This window comes from Gymnoscopelus braueri (assembly GCF_963280865.1).
Source record: "Gymnoscopelus braueri genome assembly, chromosome: 3".
NCBI classification, from domain to species: Eukaryota; Metazoa; Chordata; class Actinopteri; order Myctophiformes; family Myctophidae; genus Gymnoscopelus; species Gymnoscopelus braueri.
Window position 1 is genome coordinate 4,166,047 of NC_137612.1, and position 24,977 is coordinate 4,191,023.

General features: G+C 40.2%; 1 protein-coding gene across 1 annotated transcript; it reads right to left on the reverse strand.

Annotated features, from left to right (window-relative positions):
* Positions 1–360: 360 nt before the first annotated feature.
* stx18 (syntaxin 18) lies at positions 361–24,977 on the reverse strand. Its single transcript, XM_080424226.1, has 11 exons — positions 24,778–24,977; positions 10,895–10,962; positions 7,990–8,105; positions 7,248–7,325; positions 4,038–4,104; positions 3,712–3,806; positions 2,586–2,677; positions 2,033–2,091; positions 1,851–1,920; positions 1,434–1,514; positions 361–1,263 (listed from the first exon to the last, which is right to left on the reverse strand). Exons 1-11 carry the CDS (start codon positions 24,940–24,942, stop codon positions 1,168–1,170), a joined length of 987 nt encoding a protein of 328 aa, XP_080280352.1. The 5' UTR covers positions 24,943–24,977; the 3' UTR covers positions 361–1,167.

Sequence of the window (24,977 nt, forward strand, 5' to 3'; positions counted from 1 at the left end):
ATTCCCAACCATCGGAGAAGACATGAATCTCTTTAGTTCCACCTCCCTCAAGTCCAGATCAAAGTGATGTTTCTAAACACTCCTTTCACTGGAATATATATTAATCCTAATGAATGTTCAGGCAGAAATATAAGTGAGCTGTGTGAATAAAATAATATCTGTAGTGTATTCTAGTTTTACGCCCTGAAAATAAACTTTTTGGTTTACAAATAACTCTGAAGGCAAGTGGAAGCTTTTCAACAACCATCTTGTTGTCTGGATGTATTGGAGACTTTAAGTAAAATAGGAACTGTTATCAAGTAGTATCCTGTGAGTTTCAAAGACAGAATGAAGATAAAACGCAAAAGTTCACTAAGAGCATTAGTTTATTATTTGAGTAAAAAGTGCAAGTCTTTACAGTAGGGCTGGTTGGAAACAAAGTCTTTCTCTGTGACAGAAAGTCTAATCTAACATAATAGTGATTGCAGGAACACGTCTATCATGCACTTTACCCACATAAGTCCTATATACTTACTTAGTCATATGATGAATAGTAAAAATAGCAGATCTACAGGCTCACAATGCTTCACAATGTGATGCGTTATGAGCTTGTAGATTTATTTTTACCTTTTCACCTGCAGTATAATGACCAAAATAGGGATGACAGGTTGAAAGTGATTAAATAAACAAATAACACTGTAAGTACTTAAAAACATGTTTGTCAGCGCAATGCAAGTATACACAGTATACTTTAGTGGATTTAAGTCAGCGACAAACAGTTACAAGATTTACTTTTAAGAGCCGGACAAGGAAAGCTGTTATCTGTTAATCAATTGGCAAGACATTTTAGTGATAGAAATACACTGATTATCCAAAAGCACTTATTAGGCAAATAGCATGCTCTGATGTACATCAAGTGTTCCACACTGCCCTCCTGTGGATGAAAGTTGCCATTGTTCACAAAGACCGCCAGAAAGCACTAGACTGGGATTACTTTTCACTCCAAATCATTATGATAAGAGGAACAATGACCCCTTGACCCCTGGAGATATCCATTCCTTTCCTCCTAGTCCATTGTGTACAGCCAGTCACATTTAGTCTTAGCGAGTTCATATACTTCTGGATGCAAACCAATGAGGGCCAATGCTGGATGGACCCCTCTTCCCGTGGTTTGAAGCTTTGACAAGGTTAGCTGTCGTACCAGTCCAGGAAAAGAAGAGAGAACGAGCACATGACCAGGAAGAAGAGGATCCACACACGGAAGCCGGCGTTGTTTTTGATGGCCTTGAGACATAATGAGATTCATGAAAAACAGGGCTGCAACTATCGATTATAGTGGACACGTTAACTATCTGACATGGGACTGGATAGAAAATTAAGGCATGGAATTGGATAGAATATGAAATACAAATACAAATACAACAATAGCTAGGCTAACAGAAAGCAGTAAATACCTCTCGTATATCTTCATTGCCTTCTTTGACGTTCTCTGTAGCGCCCACAACCAGCTGGTGAATGCTGTCGATCTCCGTTTCCTGTCAAGGGAGAATATGTGTAAACACTTTAGGACATTCTACCTCTGTAGGAGGTTAGCTGTCTAGAAGAAGGTCTGTCACTGTCTATGTGTCTGTGAGTGTGTTTGTCTGCTGACAGTCATAGTATGAGTGTATAACATTGCTAGAGTCTTGTATATGTTATAATATATATACATTTTAATCATTTCAATGATTTAGATGAGTTATTTTAAACTTGTTATTTAGTCCTAAATGGAAAGTGACTTATTTTTAATGTACAGGATTAACGTCCCATCCCCTAGCCACATTTTAGCTATGCAGATTCAATACCAAATAGATGTGAGGGACTCGACTCACTTGTTGAAGGACCTTCTCAGCAAAGATCTCCTGGAGTCGGGAGATCTCTACAACCTTCCCCTCGATGTGCCTACAGGAACGTGGATGGATAAAAGGTCATGGAAGGAATATGACATCCGTTAACAACTGGTTATACTGCTAAGAAAATGTATTTCTATATATTTCTGCCGACAGATTCTCACCTAACTTCATCCACCAGACTGCTCATCTCACTCACCAACCTCTGGTTCTCCTGTTCAAACTACAAAGGAATAAAGTGATGAGGAACAAGTTATGCAATAAGATATTTCATATCTACATACATAATACTCAAATGTACTCAACTGCAATAATATTAAAGTATTATTGCCACACTGCAATATTACTTAAGCAATTATCTCAACCACCTACTCTAGAATGTTAATTGCTACAGACTCCACTGTAGCAATTAACAAAATGAGCTGATGTATATACAATTGATTGTATTATTTTTGGAACTTCCTTAGATTTATCTAGTGCTAATCGAAAGAAAAAAACACGTTAGTAAACACGTTTGCCTGGAATTTCAGTGCATTTTAATTACATTTGGTCCCCAGGGGTTTGTACTACGCAAGTAAAATTCTGTCCATGTGATAACCTGCAATGTGGATCTGATCTGCACTGCATATTCTAAGCTCAGTAGAACAGAACAGATTTATCAGGACCAGTAACAATTGTGACAATCTTGTATTTATGATAAAGTATGTCGTCCCGCACCATCTGGATCTCCTCAGGAGAGAGCTCATCCTCCACTTTGCCCTCCTCCCACAGGTTGACGCTGTTGTCCAGGACCTCAGACACTCCCCTCTCTACAGGAAGAGAAAATGGACCACGTCAACACGTTTCCGTCAATAGCAGCAATGCTCGCTCGTATTTTCTTCGCTTAATCGATCGCTCGGTTGTTAACTGCAATCACTTGAATTGTTCTCTGGGGCCAGTTGCACCACCTCACACTAAGTTCAAACTTAGCCTAGTTATAGCTTAAATGGCTTTTAAAAAAGCCGTTTAACCCATTTAGCCGGGAAAGTACCTGTGTCATTTTTAGATTTCTTTGGCTATTCAAAAATAGCAGATCTACAAGCTCATAGCGTGGCACCGAGTGCCACGCTATGAGCTTGTAGATCTGCTATTTTTAGTTTTTTTATGTGGAAAATTTGTGCAAATCTTTAAATATATATATATATTTAAAATATATATTCAAAGATTTGCACTCATTTTCAAGATTTTTCAAAAAATAGCAGATCTACAAGCTCATAGCGCGGCACTCGGTGCCGCGCTATGAGCTTGTATATCTGCTATTTTTGAATAGCCAAAGAAATCTAAAATGACACAGATACTTTCCTGGATTGAATGTGTTTAAGCTATAACTAGGCTAAGTTTGAACTTAGTGTGAGGTGGCGCAACTGGCCCCAGGTGCACATCAAAATCCTCAGTGATGATTTAACTCTTGAGTGTGTTGACCTATAAAAAGTTTTTTTACATTTTAAACTAACACTGAGGATTTTGCTGTGTTCACTCATTGACGAAACACAAAAAGCCTGATTTATATTTCAAGCTCACAGCGCGTCATTGTCCGTCTATTTTTGGCAACGCGACACAGGCGCGTGACCAAGTATAAATTAAGACTTTTGTAGGACCTGAAAAGCTGGAATGGAAAATCTGAATGATTTTGCCGGTCATTTATGTTTTATGCACATACAATTAATTTGTAGGTAGGTGTATTACAATGAATAAGGAGATATTAGAATATGAAATGTGTACACAGAAAGTTCTCAAAAATATACACAAAAGTGCAAATGCAAATGAGGATAGAAAAATATATACAATATAGCAGCTAGCATACCAGTGTTATCCTCTTTTGCTCCTTTCTCCTCTGTATTCTCCACCTGGGGACTCTTCTCTGTACTCTTACTGTGGTGATCCGTTTGTAGTCTTGACCTAAAACCACCCAACCATGTGTTAGTGTAAACGAAATGTGCATTCACATGATTACTTCTAAGACAAAGATTTGCATGCGCAAAATTATTTCTGCGAGTGCAACTTAATGTTACTTGCTCACAATTAGTTGTAACCTGTTTTGACTCCATACATGAGGATGAGCTACGACGGTATTAGGTTTATTCTGTGTGTGTAGTGAGCAGTGACTGGCTGGGCAATGTGAATACTCACAGTCTCTTCTTGTCCACCACTCTCTTGACCCTTATTGCTCTCTGCTCAGAGTACAGCTTACATACTCCTTAAAAACAACAAAGAGATACATGTAAATATTAAAGGTGATTTCATTTATCTAACTAATTATAGCCAAACGAAACGAAAATAGCCAAACTTGTTGTAAGAATTGAACAAGCTAAAAAACCTTTTGAACAAAAAATATACAGTTTTCATGTACTATCGTTTATTAACATTGGACAGCACCTGTGCTTTCCTTCTGTTCCATTTTATTTTATTATTATATAAGATGATGTTTGGCAACATATGTGATGTCTATTGTTTGTCTTTTGTTTTATGTGTTTTGTTCTTGAAAACTTAATAAACTTTAAGTGAAAAAATAAAGAAGAAAATAGCCAAACTATAAGCTCATAAAGTGTCTTCTAGATCTGCTATTTTCGCTGAATGACATGGCCAGAATAGGGACACTATGGTTCATGTGGTTAATCTCAGGAAAACATAGTGATTTCTAATATAATGTAATATAATAGTATTTTTTTTTATGGTAAAATGGTACAAAACATGTGGAACAAAGTGGTAGCTGAACCTTCCCTAGAACTTTGCTTCGTATTGGACACATCCAGTGTTAGACTGTTAGTACATCAGTATCAAGCAACATTGGAGGCATGGAGATGTTGGATAGCTTAATAATAATAATAGTATTTATTGTCCCCTTAGGGATATTAATCTTCAGTCTGTTCCAACAGAAAAACACATAACCATAGAGCACAAAACAACATAGCTCACTAACAACATAACACCAAGATAATTCATTCAACTCCCCAGTATACACAGAACCATTATATCAGCGAGGCAGTTTATTTAGTGCAGCAATGGCTGAAGGGACAAAACTCCTACTCCTGCTTGGCAAGTACAGTGTAACTGGCTGCTATTGTCTGTTAGACCAGTGGTTCTCAACCTTTTCAGAACGTGACCCCCAAAATAATCATATTTCAACTGGGGGCCCCCCACCCTGACAAGCACTTGGAATTTAGGAGTTGAGGCATTTATTTTTACTCCGTTCCAGATAAATATTGTGAAAATAGCCTATTTGCTAGCTCACAACGCCTCACTATTAAAAAACAAACAAAAAACGTTCTTATATTATTTGACATTTTGGCCAATGTTTGACCGGTTTTTATAGTATAGTTAGTGTGGTTGCCCTAACCAGACTATTGTTTTAGTGAAAAAAAACTTTGCCGTGCTACTCCTCCCACAGTTTATTTTTCCCAATTTAGTGCCATATGTCAAAATGACCGGTCTCACCGGGAATCGTGTGCTAAGAGATTGGTTGCATAGTTTAATTGATATTAATTTATTAGTGAATTACATTTCCCCATCCACTTTAATGGAAAATGGGAAAATAAAAAAACTAGATTTCAAGTATTTTTTTCTCAGAAACCGTAAGGGCTAGAGTTACAAGACTTGGAGGGGAGGTTCATAATTTAGTCCGAAATTATTACACCAGTCGGCCTCATGGTGGCGCAATAAAAGCCCCCTTTACGTTTTGGCCTGTAACTCTTTAACCGTAGGTCGTAAAATAACAATCTTTAATAGGCATTTTAATAGTCTTTACCGTTCGTCCGTAAATGGCTTCCAAAGTTATAGGGAGGGGCCCGTTTTACCAAAAATGCCAGAAATCACAAACGAAACGTCCGGTCAATCCCAAATTTGAATCACATGTCGAGGGTGGTTTACTCAACGAATCCCCAAAAGCATTTCCACTTTGACCCATAGGGGGCGCCACAAATGCACAAAACGTAACCGTTTGATGCAAAAACCTTATGTTGGGGGGATCAATCCTCTCAAAATGAAACGCAAGTGATCTCAGGAGTTACGTGACAATGTAATTGGCGCAGCCTTCGACGGTATTCCTCGAGTCCCGGCGGCAGCGACTCGCGTCGGCGCAACCACACTCTGCAATTGCCCTGAATTGCGACGCGTCTAGTTTGTTGATTACTTTTGATGCAGTAATGGTCTTCTTTTTTTTTTTTTTGGTCTTAAAAGGTCTTAAAGATGACAGTGCCACTTCACTGTCATCTGGGGACCCCAACCCCAAATCATGTGGGACCCCCCTGGGGGTCCCAACCCACAGGTTGAGAACCACTGTGTTATGCACACTGTCAACCAATCAGAGGAGCATTTATTAAAACCTGGGGGAAACCGAGGTCATTTATGCCAGGAAGCAGACTGACTGCATTTGTGAAATGGACAAACTACTGGGAGTTTTTCACAGGGTGTTACTGAAACCTACACATTAATGACATATTTTGTTAAATCATACCATGATAACATTTATATGTTGAATGAGGTTATGCAGCTCATGAGAAAAAATATTTCTCCATCCCAGTAGGCTCATATTCACATATTCCAGACCTACAGTACATCACAACGAACAGACATTCCATAGAGCATTGGTTCTCAAAGTGGGGTCCGGGGACCCCCAGGGGTACTTGAAGGGGTTCCAGGGGGTCCCCAGCTAAATGATGGATAGAAACCAAATGGACCCTTATGGGTCTGTAACTCTGAGAGTGTACAAATGGAACCCATTTGTACACTCTCAGAGTTACATTGACATAGATTTTACAATATAAATTGTGGTCCAAGTGATAGAAATGCCATTAAATGGGGGTCTGTAGCCCTAATGCATGTCAAACTGGGGGACCTTGAAATTATAATGGTTGAGAATCACTGCAAAAACCGTAAAAGATCTTCTCTTATGGGGGTCCCTGGCATATCTTTTCAAATGGGGGTCCGCGGGCTAATAAGTGTCAATTTGGGGGTCCTTGACATGAAAAAGTTTGAGAACCACTGCCATAGAGCATGGGTTCCCAAACTTTTCAGCCTGCGACCCCAAAATAATGCGGAAATTGACCCGCGACCCCACCTAAATCTGGAGGTCATTTATACACATAAACTTGCACGTTCGGTGCGCATTTGTAATGTATTATAACGGTAAAATGTTCAATTTTTAATCATTTTTAGATTGTATTTCATCCATTCTGTTGAATTTAAAGTTAAAAAAATAAAATAAATAAAACTATGACCCAAAATAAATTCGCGACCCCACCGTCAGTCTCCCGCGACCCCAAGTGGGGTCGCGACCCCAACTTTGGGAACCCCTGCCATAGAGAATGATGGGCAGTGTGTTTTAGTGTGACAAGTACCTACCTTTCAGATACATCTCAACAAGGTCCAGGACTGCTCCTCTGTGCTCCTTCACCTGGGCTGATAACACCTGCTTCTCAGCTGGAGAGAGAGACCACAGTGACAGATATATTGTCTCAGTTGGGTGGAAAACATCGTAATTGTCCAAAACGTATTTTTCAGGATTCAAATTCAAAAACTGCAAAAGCAACAAACTCCAAACGTGTCGCTTCGCACCGCGTTTCGAACTTGCAGATCTGCTTTTGTGTGACGCTGTAGTATGTGGTGGAAAAAGTACTCAAATTCTTTACTTAAGTAAAAGTACCAATACTGCAATATAAAAATTCTCTGTTACAATTAAAAGTCCAGAATTACAAATTTACTTGAGTAAAAGTACAAAAGTATGGGCATCAAAATGTACTTAAAGTACCAAAAGTAAAAGTACTAAATATTAGAAAATAGCCGCATCGCGACGCGAGCTTGTAGATCTGCTATTTTCAAATAGCCTAGGTATAAAATAGGTTTAAAGTGGTTAATGTATGTTTCATAATATCATAATTTATATCTGAAAAGTAACTAGTAACTAAAGTTTTCAAGTAAATGTAGAGGAGTAAAAGTACAATATTTGCCTCTGAGATGTAGTGGAGTAGAAGTAAAAGTATTGGAAATTGGAAATACTCAAGTAAAGTACAAATACCTCAAAATTGTACTGATAACGGTATCCATATCTGAACATATGCTACAGTAAAGCACACACATACAGTACCTTCAAGGCGTAGTTGTTTAATAGCTTCAGAGCAGGTTCTCATGTAGATCTGAGCGTCTTGGTCTATCTGGTCTCGTTCGTTGTCCGTCATATGAGTAAGGTCTGATGAGATGAGACTGTGAACACATGTATAATAACAACAGTGTTTTAAAATCTGGTAACTTACATAAAAAGTTCAATTCACCCCAATATTGAGTAAGAATCACTTGTTAAACAATTACAATTGTACCATTTTAAGCATTTAGCAGAGAGTATGCATTGTTTCTCCAATAATACTTTCTGCTCTGTCATTCCCATGAAGTTGAGAAAGTCTCTTTTCTGGACTACAATGACACAGCTCACTCAACCACATATGGTGAGAATAGGCTGCAGAGCTTAAGTAGGCCTATTAGCGTGGGTTGTATTTTTTTCCTGGCATGAAATCGAAGTAAATTGTCGCCCCCCCCAACGAAGGCTGTGGAAATCCTATGCCCTCTTCATGAACCAAATGGAAGAGAAATCAGAGCTCACATCATGACTAATGGCTATGTTGACAAAGAAATGTGTGTGGGAGTTTTGTGGACTTGGCGGTGGACGCGTGCAGTGTGCGCCATGTCCGATAGTGTTAGCCAAATGACAGTAAGTGATTATGTGGTGTCCATGATAGCAATAAAAACTTACAAGGCGGTGATGAAATGTGATTTATGGCAAACAAATGTCCCCGTTGCATTTTACTAAATTATTTCCCGCTGTAGCCTAACTTCTATTAGCAGCACTGTGTTTGCTTTCATAAAGGTTAGCCACTGGTTCAAAGAAAGTGACAAAACTTGCAACACATTCCTAGGTAACTTTTCTTCTGAATGCCTTTTCTTCGGGCCTTCAAACACCTGTGGTCTCTGGCAGCATTAGCGGTAATGCTGTCTACCCACACATGCACTTTGTTTTGTTCTCTGTATTAGCTAGGTTTTGAGTCTACGTAGTCATTATTATTAGTCTACGTAGTCATTATTATTAGTCTACGTAGTCATTATTATTAGTCTACGTAGTCATTATTATTAGTCTACGTAGTCATTATTATTAGTCTACGTAGTCATTATTATTATTAGTCTACGTAGTCATTATTATTAGTCTACGTAGTCATTATTATTAGTCTACGTAGTCCTTATTATTAGTCTACGTAGTCATTATTATTATTAGTCTACGAAGTCATCTTGTAATGTGAAAGCAATGGGCCACGGAAGCCAGCTTTTTGTATGAAGCCATGTTTTGTTAGATTAGAGTAGCGAATATTTAGGACTTTGATGTACTTTATTTTGTGTTAGGTTAGAGGTTTAAAATCAAGGCTAGATTTAGAGTGATTATATTTATTTCTTTGAGTTATTTATTTATGATTTTGTTAACGTGTCTTTAATTCATGTAAGATATCTTAAGTTAATAATAACTAGACGGGGACATAACACAGACAAAGTCAGATGGAGTGGATCACGTCACAAGATTGGGAGTTTGTTATGGCTAATGGAGATGATGAAAGAAAAGGAGTCGACATTTAAATGAGTACCGCCGAGGGTGGCTTGACGCCTTTCCTTACCCGTAGAGAACAGTCCACTCCACCCATTTGCACGTGGAGTGTTTACTTAATCTATTCTGTTTTATCAACACTCTTAACAAAAACATGCCACTACTACCCCACACCCATATACACACCCACACACAGAGGGGCCTTGAAGAGAGGAAGGCCAGGATTAGTCTCAGGCATGATTTGCTCTTCACTTGGTTGCAGCTCAATTATTCCAGACAATTAGACTGGAGCCTGCTGCTTCAGAGTCAGACCACCCTACTCGCTGTTGACCTTGTGCCAGCAGCCAGCCCCCCCCACAACACTGACACAAGAACACACACACACACACACACACACACACACACACACACACACACACACACACACACATACCTCAATTATCCTAGATAAACCCTGAGGAGTCTACCATATAACCCTGTAGTCACAGGTTTGGCTGGCCCTCCTCCTCCTGACCACCTCACAACCAGACCAATTATCACCAGAAGCCACCCAACGCCCTGCCCTGGCCTGTAGCCTTTGCACTTTCACATCGTCACGTCCATTTTAACCACGTGTGAGAACCCAAGAATCCCTATTCTGGGCATGTCATAAAAGAGGCAAACATTCGGCCAAAATGACTTATTTTCTATCAATTACACACCCCACGAAGCATTGAATTCATGGAGATTTTTTTGTTTTTGTCGCATTCAAAACCCAATAATTTGTTGACCGGCGGTCTCTCTGGTAGGAGACTCAAAGAGTCTACTTTGAGTCTCCTACCGGATACATCAGCATCTTTCTGCCGGTAATCAAATTATTGGCTTAGGAATGCGACAAAAAACTACTCCTTTTAACACATTAACCGCCAAGAACGTAGTCCTACGGTCCGTTAAATCCAACTGTTAAGCGCCGAGACCGTAGCCCTACGGGCTGCGGTCTTTTCGCGCATGCGCGGTCCGGGTGCACTTTCGGAATTTTTTTGATCCACTTCCGTTTCCGGTTTGATGACCGGAAATAGAATTATTTGGGATCCGGTTTTGACGATCACGCCCGCTCCCATTCTACAGACGAAACTGAAACTCAATTCTCTTCCTGTAGTTTTTTCTCCTCGCATTTCACTGTTTAACGTAATCCGCTCTAACTACAACATGGATACCCCGTTTGACACGCGATCTTCACTGGGAGATACAGGGAGATCTCGCGGATGTAAACAGACCGTGTAGAGCTCAATCTTAAGGATTTTAACAAGATCTATGGCGACATGAAAAAAACAAAAAAACAACAAAAACACCTTGGCACTGGTGAGTACATTATGAGATTAACCTCTGGCGGTCGATGTGTTAAGAGGCGATTGGAGGAGAGGCTTACCTTCCGGCGTTCACATAGTCTTTCCTGTGCTGCAGCAGGAAGTCTTTCAGTTTGGTGATGTTTGTGATCTGCCAGGATGAACAGAGAAGAAGAAGCAACACATGAACGTTTTCTTTCACATTAATGAGTGTGCACTGCAGCGTGACTATTTTTAGAATGTCATGTCTCTGGTTCTGCTTCAGTAGACATGTCAACACGGCATAAGAAACTCTCAGATGAGTTTGTAAACACACAGAATGCTAGTTTGTCCCGGCTACCTTCACCTAAAATGCATCACGCCACTTATTCAGTTATTTTTGGCGAGTGACGCCATCATAAGCCGAGGCACGAATAAGGCTTAAAATGTATGATTTTGTATTTATTGACTGTGTCAGGCAGCCATGTCCATCTATCTGGGTGCATTCTGAATGTTTACCTTTGACAATTCATTGACTACAGGACATACCCAAATCAAACCGGCAATTTCCTTGTCAAATAGCTTGAGCAAATAAAACTATGAGCTGCTCCACACAGAGCTCTGACAGAGCAATCTCTAATAAGCCTGAAATTCATGATCCGTTACCATTTATCACAGGGAATATGTACTGTGTGTGTGTGTGTGTGTGTGTGTGTGTGTGTGTGTGTGTGTGTGTGTAAAGAAAACCAGAGAGGAAACTGCGTTCAATCCAATATTTGCTCCTGTAATTCGGTCAAACACTGAAAAAGGCCAAATTGCTTCCCTGTCCACAGAGGTCTGCTGGCAAGGGCAGAAGTGTGCATGAAAACGCACACAGCAGGGTCTGTTGGAGCCGCTGGAAGACAGAGTTTAGACAGGGAAGGGATTGAAAAGAATGACACAATGGCTCCGACTGTGACAGGGACCCCATGAGCGTGGGAGACTATTTTGATAGCATAACGACGCCTTCTTCAACCTTCACGTCTTTTGAGTCTAACAACCCTAATTATCAAATTGCCTCGGTTTGTAAAGGAGTAACCTGGGCCCAGCCCTCTAATTGTGTCTAAAAATTCTGAGAGTTGCGGTGACCTGAGAAAAAATAAATGTTTTATTAAAGATGACGTTTGAAAGGTGACAGGCTTTTCGCTTGCTCAAATAAGGTGTCAAGATAAACAGAGACGAGCAATTTGCTAGAAATGTAGCCCTCCTCTTCATTGCTTAGAAAGCAATCAAATGATATATGGCACGGCTTTGGGGCATATGTTAAGTCAGGCTGTTGAAGCAAGCCTGGGACTTTGCAATAATACAATTATCAGAGGTCACAAGTCAATTGTTGTTGAGAGCACTTGTAGACGGATCAAGAGACAGAAACTTTTCTCGCCATTAAAAGGCTGTAACAAAAAAAAAGAGAAAATATTGTGTTGTGTGACATTTCACTGGACAGAAACTCAAGTGGGCTCCAGAAGGTCCTGTAATGGACACTAAATGTCATTTTGGTCACTAAAACAAGTTAAAAGGGAAGTAGGGAACATGGAAGTTTGTTACAAATGAAAATGTCAGAAAATCTACCTGCATCGCTGCTGGTACCTGACACGACAGTGAGCACATAAACGCAACATCCCTAGTTTCATTCTGGCTGGAAACCTGTGTTGCATCTTGCATGTCCTTCCCTCTGTAAGTCTCTGCTAGCCTACCTAAATAAAGCAAAAACGGTCCTTAAACCCTAAAGCCTCAAGCAAAGTTTCTTCTCGCAGCATGTCTTTTAATATGTTAAGAAGAAGCTTTTGGCGTCTGAAGAACTAGCAACAGCTATTGAAAGACTGTCATATACTGGAATAAAGACACAATATTCAGCCCACCATCCTCAAGTATAACCAATCCCATTATTCCACTTGCAAAGTAATGAACCTTTAAATTGCGGGACAAAAACAAACTTCATGGGAGAGTAAAATTTTAAGTCTTTCACTCATTTGCCCCGAACCACCTTTTTAAAAGGCATTCGTAGCTCTGCCACAAAGTAGAATTTAATCTTGACATGCACAGTCTAGAGTGACTAATTTATCTTTTACTGCAATCTATATTTAAAACCTGAATGTAGCGGTTAAGACCACAAGCCTATAAGCTCATAAGATGTGCTCTCAACAGACACGTATGTATACTGTAGGTGTTTGTGCGCTACACCTGTCTGACCAGCAGGCAGTGCTAAGTCCACAGTAAATGAAAAGTGTTGAATGGGAATCCAAACCAGTGGAGACGGGGGAACAACATGTGAAAGTGCTGCTCTGGGGGTTGAGCTGTCTCCTGTGTGTATACATTGGAGCTCAGATTGCGAGCGCAACCTCAAGGGTTTGCAGGGGGTCAGAGGGATCAATTGCTCTTGTAACTTAAGACCCTAAAGAGCGAGTAATTCCTCAACAATGAAGAAGGGGGTGGCCCTGTGCTTGTGACTCACCCTCAGTGGTGGAAAGTAACTAAGTACATTTACTTAAGTACTGTACTTAAGTACAATTTTGAGGTATTTGTACTTTACTTGAGTATTTCCAATTTCCAATACTTTTACTTCTACTACTACATCTCAGAGGCAAATATTGTACTTTTACTCCACTACAATTATTTGAAAACTTTAGTTACTAGTTACTTTTTGGATATAAATTATTATATTATAAAACATACATTAACCACTTTAGCCACATTTTATACATAGGCTATTTGAAAATAGCCGATCTACAAGCTCACAACGCGTCGCGATGCGACGCGTTGTGAGCTTGTAGATCTGCTATTTTCAAATATGTTTGTACTTTTACTTTTGATACTTTAAGTACATTTTGATGCCAATACTTTTGTACTTTTACTCAAGTAGATTTTATATTCTGGACTTTTACTTGTAACAGAGTATTTCTATATTGCAGTATTGGTACTTTTACTTAAGTAAAGAATTTGAGTACTTTTTCCACCACTGCTCACCCTATGTGTGTGTGTGTGCGCGCGTGCGTGCGTGCGTGCATATATATGTGCATGCGTGCACACACACACACACACACACACACACACACACACACGTGCACACACACACACAAATATGTAACTGTGTACGTGTGTGAGAGAGCTTGCAGTGAAGGCAGGAGGAGACAGTCTGCCGGGCTACATCTAATCTCATCAACATCATGGACCCCCACTTCACCTCCTCACTTTCTCCTTCCCTCCAGCGTCCTCCCTCCTACCCTGGTGGAGTCCAAACAAACCATCAGATGGATTATTACAAGGCAGAAAAGAGAAATGGCATAGCTTGCAGATTTTTGAGGGAGCTTGGACGGGCTCATTATTTAAGCTAAAATAGATGTAACCAACAACCGCCCGGCCGCTGTTCGGGTTTAGGGACTCGACACACACCCTCTAGATCCCCATCTGCTTTTACATGTGAGGCCTGATAACCAAACACTTAACAGGAGAGATCTATGGTGCCTGTTGATTTTTATCACCAATCACCATGTTTACGCCCGTCTTTAAAGGTTTCAGTTTTTTTTTTTAAAGTGCATTTGGTGTCCGTCATCACAATAAACAAATGGCAGCACCTATTAGCGTCTGGGAATATAACAGGGCCTTTCACATTTTGCTGAAGATTTAAGTTGTAGTAAGTGTTTTGATTTGTACTGGAAAATGAATAATACTAAGCAGTGACTCATGTTTGTTAACAATTTTAAGCAAGTAATCAGTCTCCTTAACTATTATACTGATTATGATGGATATAAATGATGTAGCCTACAGGACTGGATTTGTCCACAGTAGGAACATTTTCTCATGATTCTCAACTTTTATATTTGGCGGAATGAAGTGGAGACCAAGGCTAAACAGCTCGAAAAAACAAGCCAGAAACCAAATGCATCGTGCATGCAAGCTCTTCACATCACTGATTTAAAACAACATGTTGATTGTTTTTTTTAATACTTTCTTCTGGTTTGAGCAAAGCCACATCATTTGAGACACAGACATAGCAACCAGAAGCAATGAGTGTGCCTGGACAACAAAGACCTCTCAGCTGTTGGACTCATGGATGCTAACAATATTGTAACACTCAATTGAAAGCAGGGGAAACAAGACTTGGGAGTCTGTACCTCGTAGGCAAGCAAGCTCTAAAGCTATTTGACTTTGAAGCCAGTTATTTATTTAAACAATCGTCTTAACCAACTCCTTTAATCTAGATGTTGTATGTTGAACTCCACACTAACAGGCCAGAACATCACAGTGGTTTTCTTTTGAGGATTTAAACAATTCCAATGTCTGGTTTTCCTTATTTACAAGCCAAGGTGACAATATGAAATGTATAGTCCATAAGTTTCTCACACTCCAGAATATAACATATCCGTTCTAGACTCCAAACATTCATTTAAAATTAACTTGTCAACTGGGAAAATCGGTGGAAAATCTGTGACTAGATTTTATTTGTAAAATGTAACTGATTGCAAAAATAGACCTAATCAAGCCTCACAGAACGCATCAACACAACCACAACCTCACGGTCATTTTTGATCCACACATTAATATGATTTAGTCTTGTGCGTCTATGAACCTGAGCTCTATTTTTGTTCCAGTTAAACTGTTTAGTCTGCAAAGTATCTGGTGTTCATCTCTTTATTCAGAAAGTGACATATAGCCACTGACCTGTGTTTAAGGACTTATTCTTCCTTCCATTAGTTTTCATTTTAATGAAACATGCACTGTTCCTGTTTTATTGCAAGGGAAATCAGTCTTGGTTGCAGATGCTTCAAAATTCAATTTGCCAGGTCTTTGTGGGAAAACAGTCCAGAGATTAGGACAACTGGTAAAGAGAGCGTTTAGCAGCACATTCAGTCCAGGATAATCCCTGGAAATGGCAACCTGATGGTAAAAGTACCCTCTCTGAGTCTGAATAGTCACGGCCTAAATGGTTCTGCTTATGCGAGTAGGACTTTTTCAATGCCTAGAACTATGCACACGCACAGTTGCAGTTTGTGATTTAGGCTATGGGCCAACAAAAGAAGAGGTTTTTTTTTTGTGCATCTTTGTGATGGAAAGACATTTTGCACGTTTGACCTTTCAGTGCTGACTTCATAAGTAAGGTTTAGAGAAATAACGCAGTTACACAGTTATACACTGTGACTGTTGTCATAGTTTAGGATTCAGCAGGAATCTGCCCACAATCCTATCATAGCATAATGTCTCATGAGTATTATAGCATAAGCTTTAACTTATTTATGTTATTCTATAAACTAAAGTAGTATCATGTGATCTCTTCATTTAACATATCTATTGAATAAGTTTAGCTTCGGCTGTTTTTTTTTACCAGGTAGGCCAAGCGAGCACATTGGAGATAAGTAAATAAATTATTCTGATAGAGTACCTGAATAACAGCAAGATAGCATGAGGGCAGACTGACAATGAGTTCTCTTAAATTAGCCTAAACTGCCGTATTGCTTCTGGTTGCTGTCGTGGCAGCAGTAAACCACGTGCCAATAATAACTTGTTAAACAATTAGCGCTTTCCATTTTACCACCAACTTTTTAAATTTACAGTTTAGGCTTCAACTCAACTTACTTCAAAGCAGTTAATTTACAGCGTTTTACAGGTTCTAGTACATTTGGCACTCTGCACGCCTATGTGATTTAGGCTAATCCACATAAACATTTGCCTCGGATCAACTCAAATAGTGCTTTTTAACCACATTAACCCAGGCAATCTCTATTTAGAAATTCTAAAATGTTATATTAATTTTGTAGAAAGAAATGTCTACAATCTACAAACTCGTAGATCAGCTATGTTCAAATAGCCTATGTATAAAATAGGGCTAAAGTGGTTAAAACTGATTTTAACATGTTTTCCACACATGCAATATTCCAAATGAACCAAACCTTTCAAATTCAAACTACATTTTTGAGAGTACACAGGATTATCGTTTTCATTTTGAAACGTGCTGTATGGTAGAAAAGCTCCAAACAGCGCATACTTAAGAGTGCTGGCCGATCGCCACACTTTTCAGGGTTTCAAAGAAAACTCTGTGAGAAGGAGCCAATTTAGGAATACCAGTGCTGAAGGCACAGTGGGGAGCCAAGCGCTATTTTCTACACACAATTTAACAATTTTGAGGCGACCTCCTCCTATTTAAACACGAGAAGGGCAGCATGCTGTGGAGAGAAAAGAGGTGAACGGTGAAATGGAGATCACAGTGCCCCAAACCGACCCCTATGAGGTAAAAGATTCCCCTGACCAAGCCCCGCTCTGCAAACACTGGCCCTCTTATTAGTCAATCAAGGCTTTTTTTTTGGGGATTGGTTCTAAAGATGTGACAGTTACTTTGCTCACTGAGCTAGCCTACATTTTCAGTGGAAAAAAAGACATATAAGCCACTTTATATTTGTTTACTTTGATGTTTTTCGATTTATTTTTTATCTATTTGTGTGGAGCGTCGGTGGGAACTTGAAAAGAGTTATGCATGTCTTGAAGGGCAACCCACATCTGTTGTGCATTAGGCACCGGGCCGTCAACATTGTTACTGGGGACCTAATTTAATATTTTCTCTGTTTTGATCTTCCACCTTTAATCACTGGCTCTTGGGAGGATCGGCTTTCCCCAAGAAATTGTTCGAGAGCCGAAAGAAAATGTTATTGCAGCATGTTTATGGAATCATACATGCGAGGAGAGAGGGCTTGCACCAAAAAAGAAAAAAATGCTGCCTATCTCAAGTTGTGCAGAGAGAGAGAACGGATAGTTGGAAGGGGAGAGAGAGAGTGGGCGAAAACCACAACATAACTGTAAGCAGTCAGGACATTCCAAAGTTGCAATTTCAATTTCTCCAAACGCTGGTTCACCGAGATGGTTGGAGATGATATCGACAGCACAAGGGAGACAGCGGTAGGGGGGAGGAGTGGAGAGGGCAGGCACCACAGGCTAGGTTTGAGTTTCTTTGAATCAGCATCCTTGCTTTTATTAAACCACCATTTCTAATATCAATGCAACAGGGGTGCAGAGGACATAACAAAAGCCTGGTTGTTGCACAGCTGCTGTGAACTGGGCCCATGTCGGCCGCAGACTTTGGGGCGGAGGCATCAGGTATGGTTTAAAAGTTCTGATGTCCTTAGGGAAACGTAGAGTAGTTCTTCAAGGTGGCTTTGAAGGGTTTCTTAGTAGATGGTCTCAAACTGACAACGATAATAGTGAACCCATATGAACTTCCGTTCTGTTTCTTGGATATACCAAATACAGTTATGGTGAGAGAAAAAAAAATAAAACTGGGAGAATTTTTTTTGCGGGCTCTATAGCTGATGATAGCTAACACAGTTTAGCCTACGTTGAAGATAATATTAACCGACCAACAGCCGACCGGAAAGCTTGGGTTTTGGCTTCTCGCCTAACATGAGATCGTTTGGATTATCTATACATGATATTCATCATGCCAGGCCAATGACCTCTGGCTTCACGGCAGTGGAACATGCTATATGCAGCTGAGCTTTTTATTTGACAGGAGTCTCTCACTCGGCTCGGTATTTCAACAGAAATCTCAACTTATTCTAAAATATATTCATGTACATTTCTTGCAAGTGAATAATCACTAATGCTGTGTGCCTTACTAGACAAGTTCTAACTACTTGTTTCAACCTAATGTTTCTATTTTGGGCATGTCATTATTATAGGCGAAAATTGTTCATGTGTCATTAGGGGAAACTTTCCAAACACTTAAGTTGCAAAAATAGCAGCTCTACAAGCTCACAATGCGCCACCATGTGATGCGTTGTGAGCTTGTAGATTGCTATCTTCGAACATTTATTAAAGTATAAAATAGCGCTTTGGCGTGACTCTTTGGGGCATGTTGTTATAGGAAAAGATTTTCTAAACTCTTCAAAAATATTGCCAGATCTACCAGCTTGCAGATCAGCTATTTTCCCTATTCGACCTACGACTATATATACAGGGTTTAAATGTGTGACATACAGCAGTTTCAAACGTTTCAAACTTCCCAAGGCACACCAATGGGCAAGTCAAAATCTCAAGGCACACCTGTATTCATAACAAAAACTAACTGCTCACAAATTCACAATGCATCGATGTGACACGATGTGAGCTTAGATTGGCTATTTCTGCTGTTTTTATTTTATTTGTGAAAATAATGAATAATTAACAATAAATAAATAAAAATGTAGATAAAATATATTTGCCTATTATGCCATGAACCTGAAAGTGGTTAAAATAGTTTTATGCTTCAAAGATTTCCTCTGTATCGGGAAATGATTGCACACAAAGTACTGATATAGTAAATAAAGAAAGAATATTCACAACTTTTTGTATAGTTGAGTGTATTTAGCAATATTGTGTGATTGACACAAAATCCCAAAGGCACCCCTGGACGTGCCTACCTTGGCACACCGTTTGGGAGCCACTGAAAGAAGGATGTGTAACTTTGTAAGAAGGATGTGAGAACAGAGAGACATGCATGTTGAGGGCATACTCCATTCAATGCTCTCAGTGGTGGACAGTACTGTACTTAATTACAATTTTGAGGTACTCTTACTTCTACTCCACTACATCTCAGAGGCAGATATTATACTTTTACTCCACTACAATTATTTGAAAACTTTAGTTACTAGTTACTTTGTAGATTTTGATTATTAATACGAAACATGCTGTACATTACCCACTTAAGCCTTATATACATTTCGGCCATTTGAAAATAGACGATCTACAAGCTCGCGATGCAACGCATTGTGAGCTTGTAGATCTGCTATTTTCAAAATATTTGTATGCATTTGAAAACTTGTGAAATGGGACATTCTGCATAATGAGTACTTTCTACTTTTGGTACTTTAAGTAATTTTTTATACCAGTACTTTTACTTTACTTTTTTACTTTTTAATTCCGGACTTTTACTTGTAACTACATTGCAGTATTGATACATTTACTTAAGTAAAACATTTGAGTATTTTTTCCACCACTGCTGCACCTAATAGGATGGGTCAAAGGACACATTTCCCCACAAGGATTAATAAAGTACTGTATTACTTGCTAATTATTTTTCATCCCTATATATGGAATTAGCCTATATGTCTGGGACTGCTTAACTGGTGCCATTATGGTCAAATCAAGAATTCCACCCAGTATGACCAAATGTTAATTGCTTCAATAAGAAGATTAGATAGATACCTTTATTGAGCCCACAGGGGGATTTTAGTCGCCCAGAGGCAGCACAGCAGTTATAGGTACAAATGCCACTTCCTCCCAATAAATACATAATTAAATGATCTTGATGATCTTGATGGTAACAATGTTTAGCTTCTTATAGTTTTTAGTTATGCCCTCCTTTCATTCCTGGTTTTAGTTAGTAAATTAACTTAGTCATTACAAATACGTAAAGGTGCGTAGACTGTTTGCCAGTAAACTGTAATGCTGCCTGATGCTGCTACTTGTGTTATAGTTTGTGATACAGTATGTACTTGTCTCTGTTATGTTGTGACTGTTCAGTGTTTTTCTTGCAGGACCACAATGGAAATAAGCCTTATGGCTTCATTGTGTTTTTTTTTATCCTCTGTGATATTTCATCTGATGTATGTTGTGGAAATGCTGATGTGCTCTTCTTTTTATCACCAAATAAATTCATTCATTCATGATCTATGTGTACTTTTTCCACAATAAGAGTACATTTCTTAAAGGACAATGTTGCCATTTTAGAGCCATGTCGTTTCTGTAATTTTGTGCAGTTTTCATAATTATGTACTTTATTTTATTACTATGTGTATTGACTGAACAAATCACTCTGACTTTGTTTCCCCATGTTATGTTTGTTTAAAAACCCTACCATATGACCTTCTGAGCCTATGATTAGTTTTTTATTTTAAAGATTTATTTTTGGGGCTTTTTAATGCCTTTAATGATAGGATAGTAGGTTGACAGGAAATGAGGAGAGAGATGGGGAGGGACAGCAGCAAAGGCCGTCGGGATCGGGACTTGAACCCGCGACACGCTGGCAAGCTACTTTGGCGCCTAGGTGCCCGGACCGTTACGCCAGCCATCCGGGCCATGAGCCTGTGATTTTAAGGTTATTTTCTCTTTTCATTTGGTTGGTTGTTTTGGTTGAACGGATGTCTAGCAATGCAGATGGATGCATTATCAGTTATGTGACCTGCAATCATTGGCTGTTTTTTTTGTCTTAACCCATTGAGACCTGAAGCCGATTCTACATGTCTCCTAAATCCCAACAGTATTCTGAAAAACTTATGTTTCTATATCAGTGGTGCTCAATCTTTTTCATGTCAATGACCCCCAAAATTATATGTATCTGGCCGCGGACCCCCATCAAAATATTTTGTTCCAGGGACCCCCAGAAGCAAAGATTTGAGTTAAAAATGTTTGCTTTAAAACAATATGTATTCAAAGATTTGGCCACATTTTCACGATTTTTCAAAAATAGCAGATCTACAAGCTCGTAGCGCGGCACTCGGTGCCGCGCTATGAGCTTGTAGATCTGCTATTTTTGAATAGCCTAAAGTGTAAAATAATGCTTTTTAGCTCAAATCTAAAAATGACACAGTTCCAGGTCTTAATGGGTTAAACACTGGCCACCTTGTGATCTAGCGGTCCTACATTATGTTGACATGCCAACCCACGGCAGCACTGGCAGGCGCATTTAGTGTTTTGGTCTTGATCCTGAGAGTCACTGAGAAGCCATTCATACTGCATGTGGTATTCACTAAAGAACACATGGTGTTATTGCTCTGTTTTGGGGAAACTTGAGCTGTCTATCCGGGTCTTCAGACAGATGCCATCCTGGGAAGCGGTGGGAGCAGTAGCAACCCTCCAGCTACTAACGCCGCTGACTCCATACCATCTCTGCTGTGTGCGGTATTGAATAAAGAAGCACTGGGACAACACTAGGGCAGTTCACAAGAATACATGGCAAATTGAAAATAAATGGCAGGGCAAAAAGCCCCTTCAGGAGAAAGAGAAAGGCAGGGCCAAGGAGAGGGCTACGACAAGGGCCTAATGCACTAGGGGTTTTCCTTTAAATGTGACAAGGAGTCCAGGGTTCTGTGAGGCTAGACAATTTAATTCTTTCCAAGGTATGTTTTTTATACACACACACACACACACCCCCCCCCACACACACACACACACACACACACACACACCCCCACACACACACCCACCCACCCCCACACACACACACACACACACACAGTCTCTGTTGTAACAATGCTTCTTGGCAATAACATTTATGCTGTTGGAATTGTATTTCCCTTTTAAATTGTGCATTTGTATTTTGTAAGGAACATGCATTCGTGGGATGAGCAGCAGGACGGCTGAGTATGTGGGGTGCACCCACGAAACAATTGCCAATTGCAATTTGCCAATTGCCAGTAACAAGTAATAAACAGGCCTTCCATCGGTATAAAAACACAAAAAAAGGTTTTGTTTGATGCTTAAAAACACAGGCACACACATGGGGAGGCCCATGAAAGGAAGAGGACCAAATACCAACACCTGGTCATCAACTGGCTAGAAGGCAAGATGTATGCCCATCGCGGTTGGCAGAAGAGGATTTGTGGGGCACTCACCCCACAAAGCCCTACGTGCACTGCACTGCGCATCACAGGAACAGCAGAGGCGGCAAAGGAACATCTCGAGGCAAAGAAGCCTCGAGATGGCTCTGTATCTGGAGAGGAGAACCATGGGGACGAGTGAATGCCACCTGAACACGAGCCGCGGTCTGGGTCGCCTGGGCGAGGGAGTACGATGTTGAAAGACCCGAAACACCCAATGACCCCAGGTAACAACACTGATGATGTGTTCAGGACAGGTGCATCAGAGATGTATTCAAGAACTGTCAGTATTACACAGTATTACACTTAATATTGATTGTTGTTTGATAACCTTTATAGTTAACCAAACCTTGTCTTTCTAATAATACCAAATAAACGACATGCTTACAATAACACCTTTCCACTGTGAAGGCACGTCACTCACACAGCTTTTTCCCCACGGCCATCCGGCTACTGAATGCTGCTGGTCCACCCTCCCACCCTGACCTGACCTCAGAGAGCTATATGGACTGTCCTAACTGAACACTTGATCTTTTTGGCACTTTTGGCACTTCTCATATTTATTTTTATTTATTACTTGTTGTTTGCACTATGATGTGGTTTGCACTGTCTTGTCTAGCCCCTTTCGGGACCCTGTTTACCTTTTTTATATTTGGGAAGGCGGTATCCAGGGTCCCTTGTCGCTCAAAACACTCTCTCTCGTACTGGCGGCTACCACTGTCTGGTCTCGGGCTAATAGCTCGTCGCTTAGAAGTTGCAGAGATTTCTCAAAGGTACCAACAAGAGCAATACTAACGCGCCAGAAAGCTGCATTAATCCGCACGGATCGGCGATGCCGTTTAACATTTTTAATAATTTAGTAAAACTCCTCTCTCACACTCTGCTCCACTGCCCATGTCCCGCCTCCCCGCGTTGTGATTGTCATGCAAGCATGTAGGAGCTCGCCAATCAGAGGCAGTGACGTAGGACCATAGAGGTATGCGTAGGACGCGCAGCTTGTCAGTCACCGTGGGGAGGCGGGACATGGGCAGTGGAGCAGAGTGTGAGAGAGGAGCTTAAGTTTGACTAAATTATTAAAAATGTTAAACGGCATCGCCGATCCGTGCGGATTAATGCAGCTTTCTGGCGCGTTAGTATTGCTCTTGTGGGTACCTTTGAGAAATCTCTGCAACTTCTAAGCGACGAGCTATTTGCCCGAGACCAGACAGTGGTAGCCGCCAGTACGAGAGAGAGTGGTTTGAGCGACAAGGGACCCTGGATACCGCCTTCCCAAATATAAAAAAGGTAAACAGGGTCCCGAAAGGGGCTATGTCTTGTCCTGTCTCGCACCAGTCCTGTTGTTAACTGCGCTCCACTGTATCAAACCAAATTCCTAACATGTCTACATGTCATGGCAATAAAGTCTTCTGATTCTGATTCAGCAAGATAAAAGAAACGGATGCACCCTGTATGATCAGATCAAGAACTGAGAGCAGCGTGCCAGCCTAGCCCTGATACACATGGCTGTCATCAGATGACCGTCTTGTGATCCAAAGCTAGGTGACAGCCCAGTACGGTACTGTGTGTGCAGACAGTCCACTGTGCAGCACCCAGTCCACTGGGCAGCACCCAGTCCACGACCACTACACCAATGTCCTTTCATTCATACTGTGTGAATGTCAGTGGTGGAAAAAGTACTCAAATTCTTTACTTAAGTAAAAGTACCAATACTGCAATATAAAAATACTCTGTTACAAGTAAAAGTCTAGAATTAAAAATGTACTTGAGTAAAAGTACAAAGGTATTGGCATCAAAATGTACTTCGAGTACCAAAAGTAAAAGTACTAAATATTTGAAAATAGCAGATCTACAAGCTCACAACGCGTCGCATCGCGACGCGTTGTGAGCTTGTAGATCGGCTATTTTCAAATAGCCTAGGTATAAAATAGGGCTAAAGTGGTTCATGTATGTTTCATAATATCATAATTTATATATGAAAAGTAACTAGTAACTAAAGTTTTCAAATAATTGTAGTGTAGTAAAAGTACAATTTTTGACTCTGAGATGTAGTGGAGTAGAAGTAAAAGTATTGGAAATTGGAAATACTCAAGTAAAGTACAAATACCTCAAAATTGTACTTAAGTACAGTACTTAAGTAAATGTAATTAGTTACTTTCCACCACTGTGTGAATGTTCACATTAACAAGTCTTGTCAACACTTTAAATTAAAGCACCAACGACGTACAAAGGGTACAACTTCATATGTCAAAGTCTGGCGTATCTTATCCACTGTGTAACAACAGTAGTAAATACAACTTTACCACTTTAATTCTTAGGAATATGCCACACATTGCAGCAGCATTTAGCTCACACAGTTAGCCACCCGGCATAGCATAGCAAACACTCACCACTTCTTTCGCCTTGGGAGAGAAGCCATTCTTCTTGGGTCTGGCGCCGCTCCGCTTCAGAATGTCGTCTCCTTTGGGAGAGTCAAAGCCGACGCCTAGCGCCTTATTTCGTGTTTTAACAGTTTTCACACTGGCTTTGAACAGTAAAGTAATGTCAACAGCCATGATGTCTGTGTGCAGCCACACAGCCTCCTCCTACA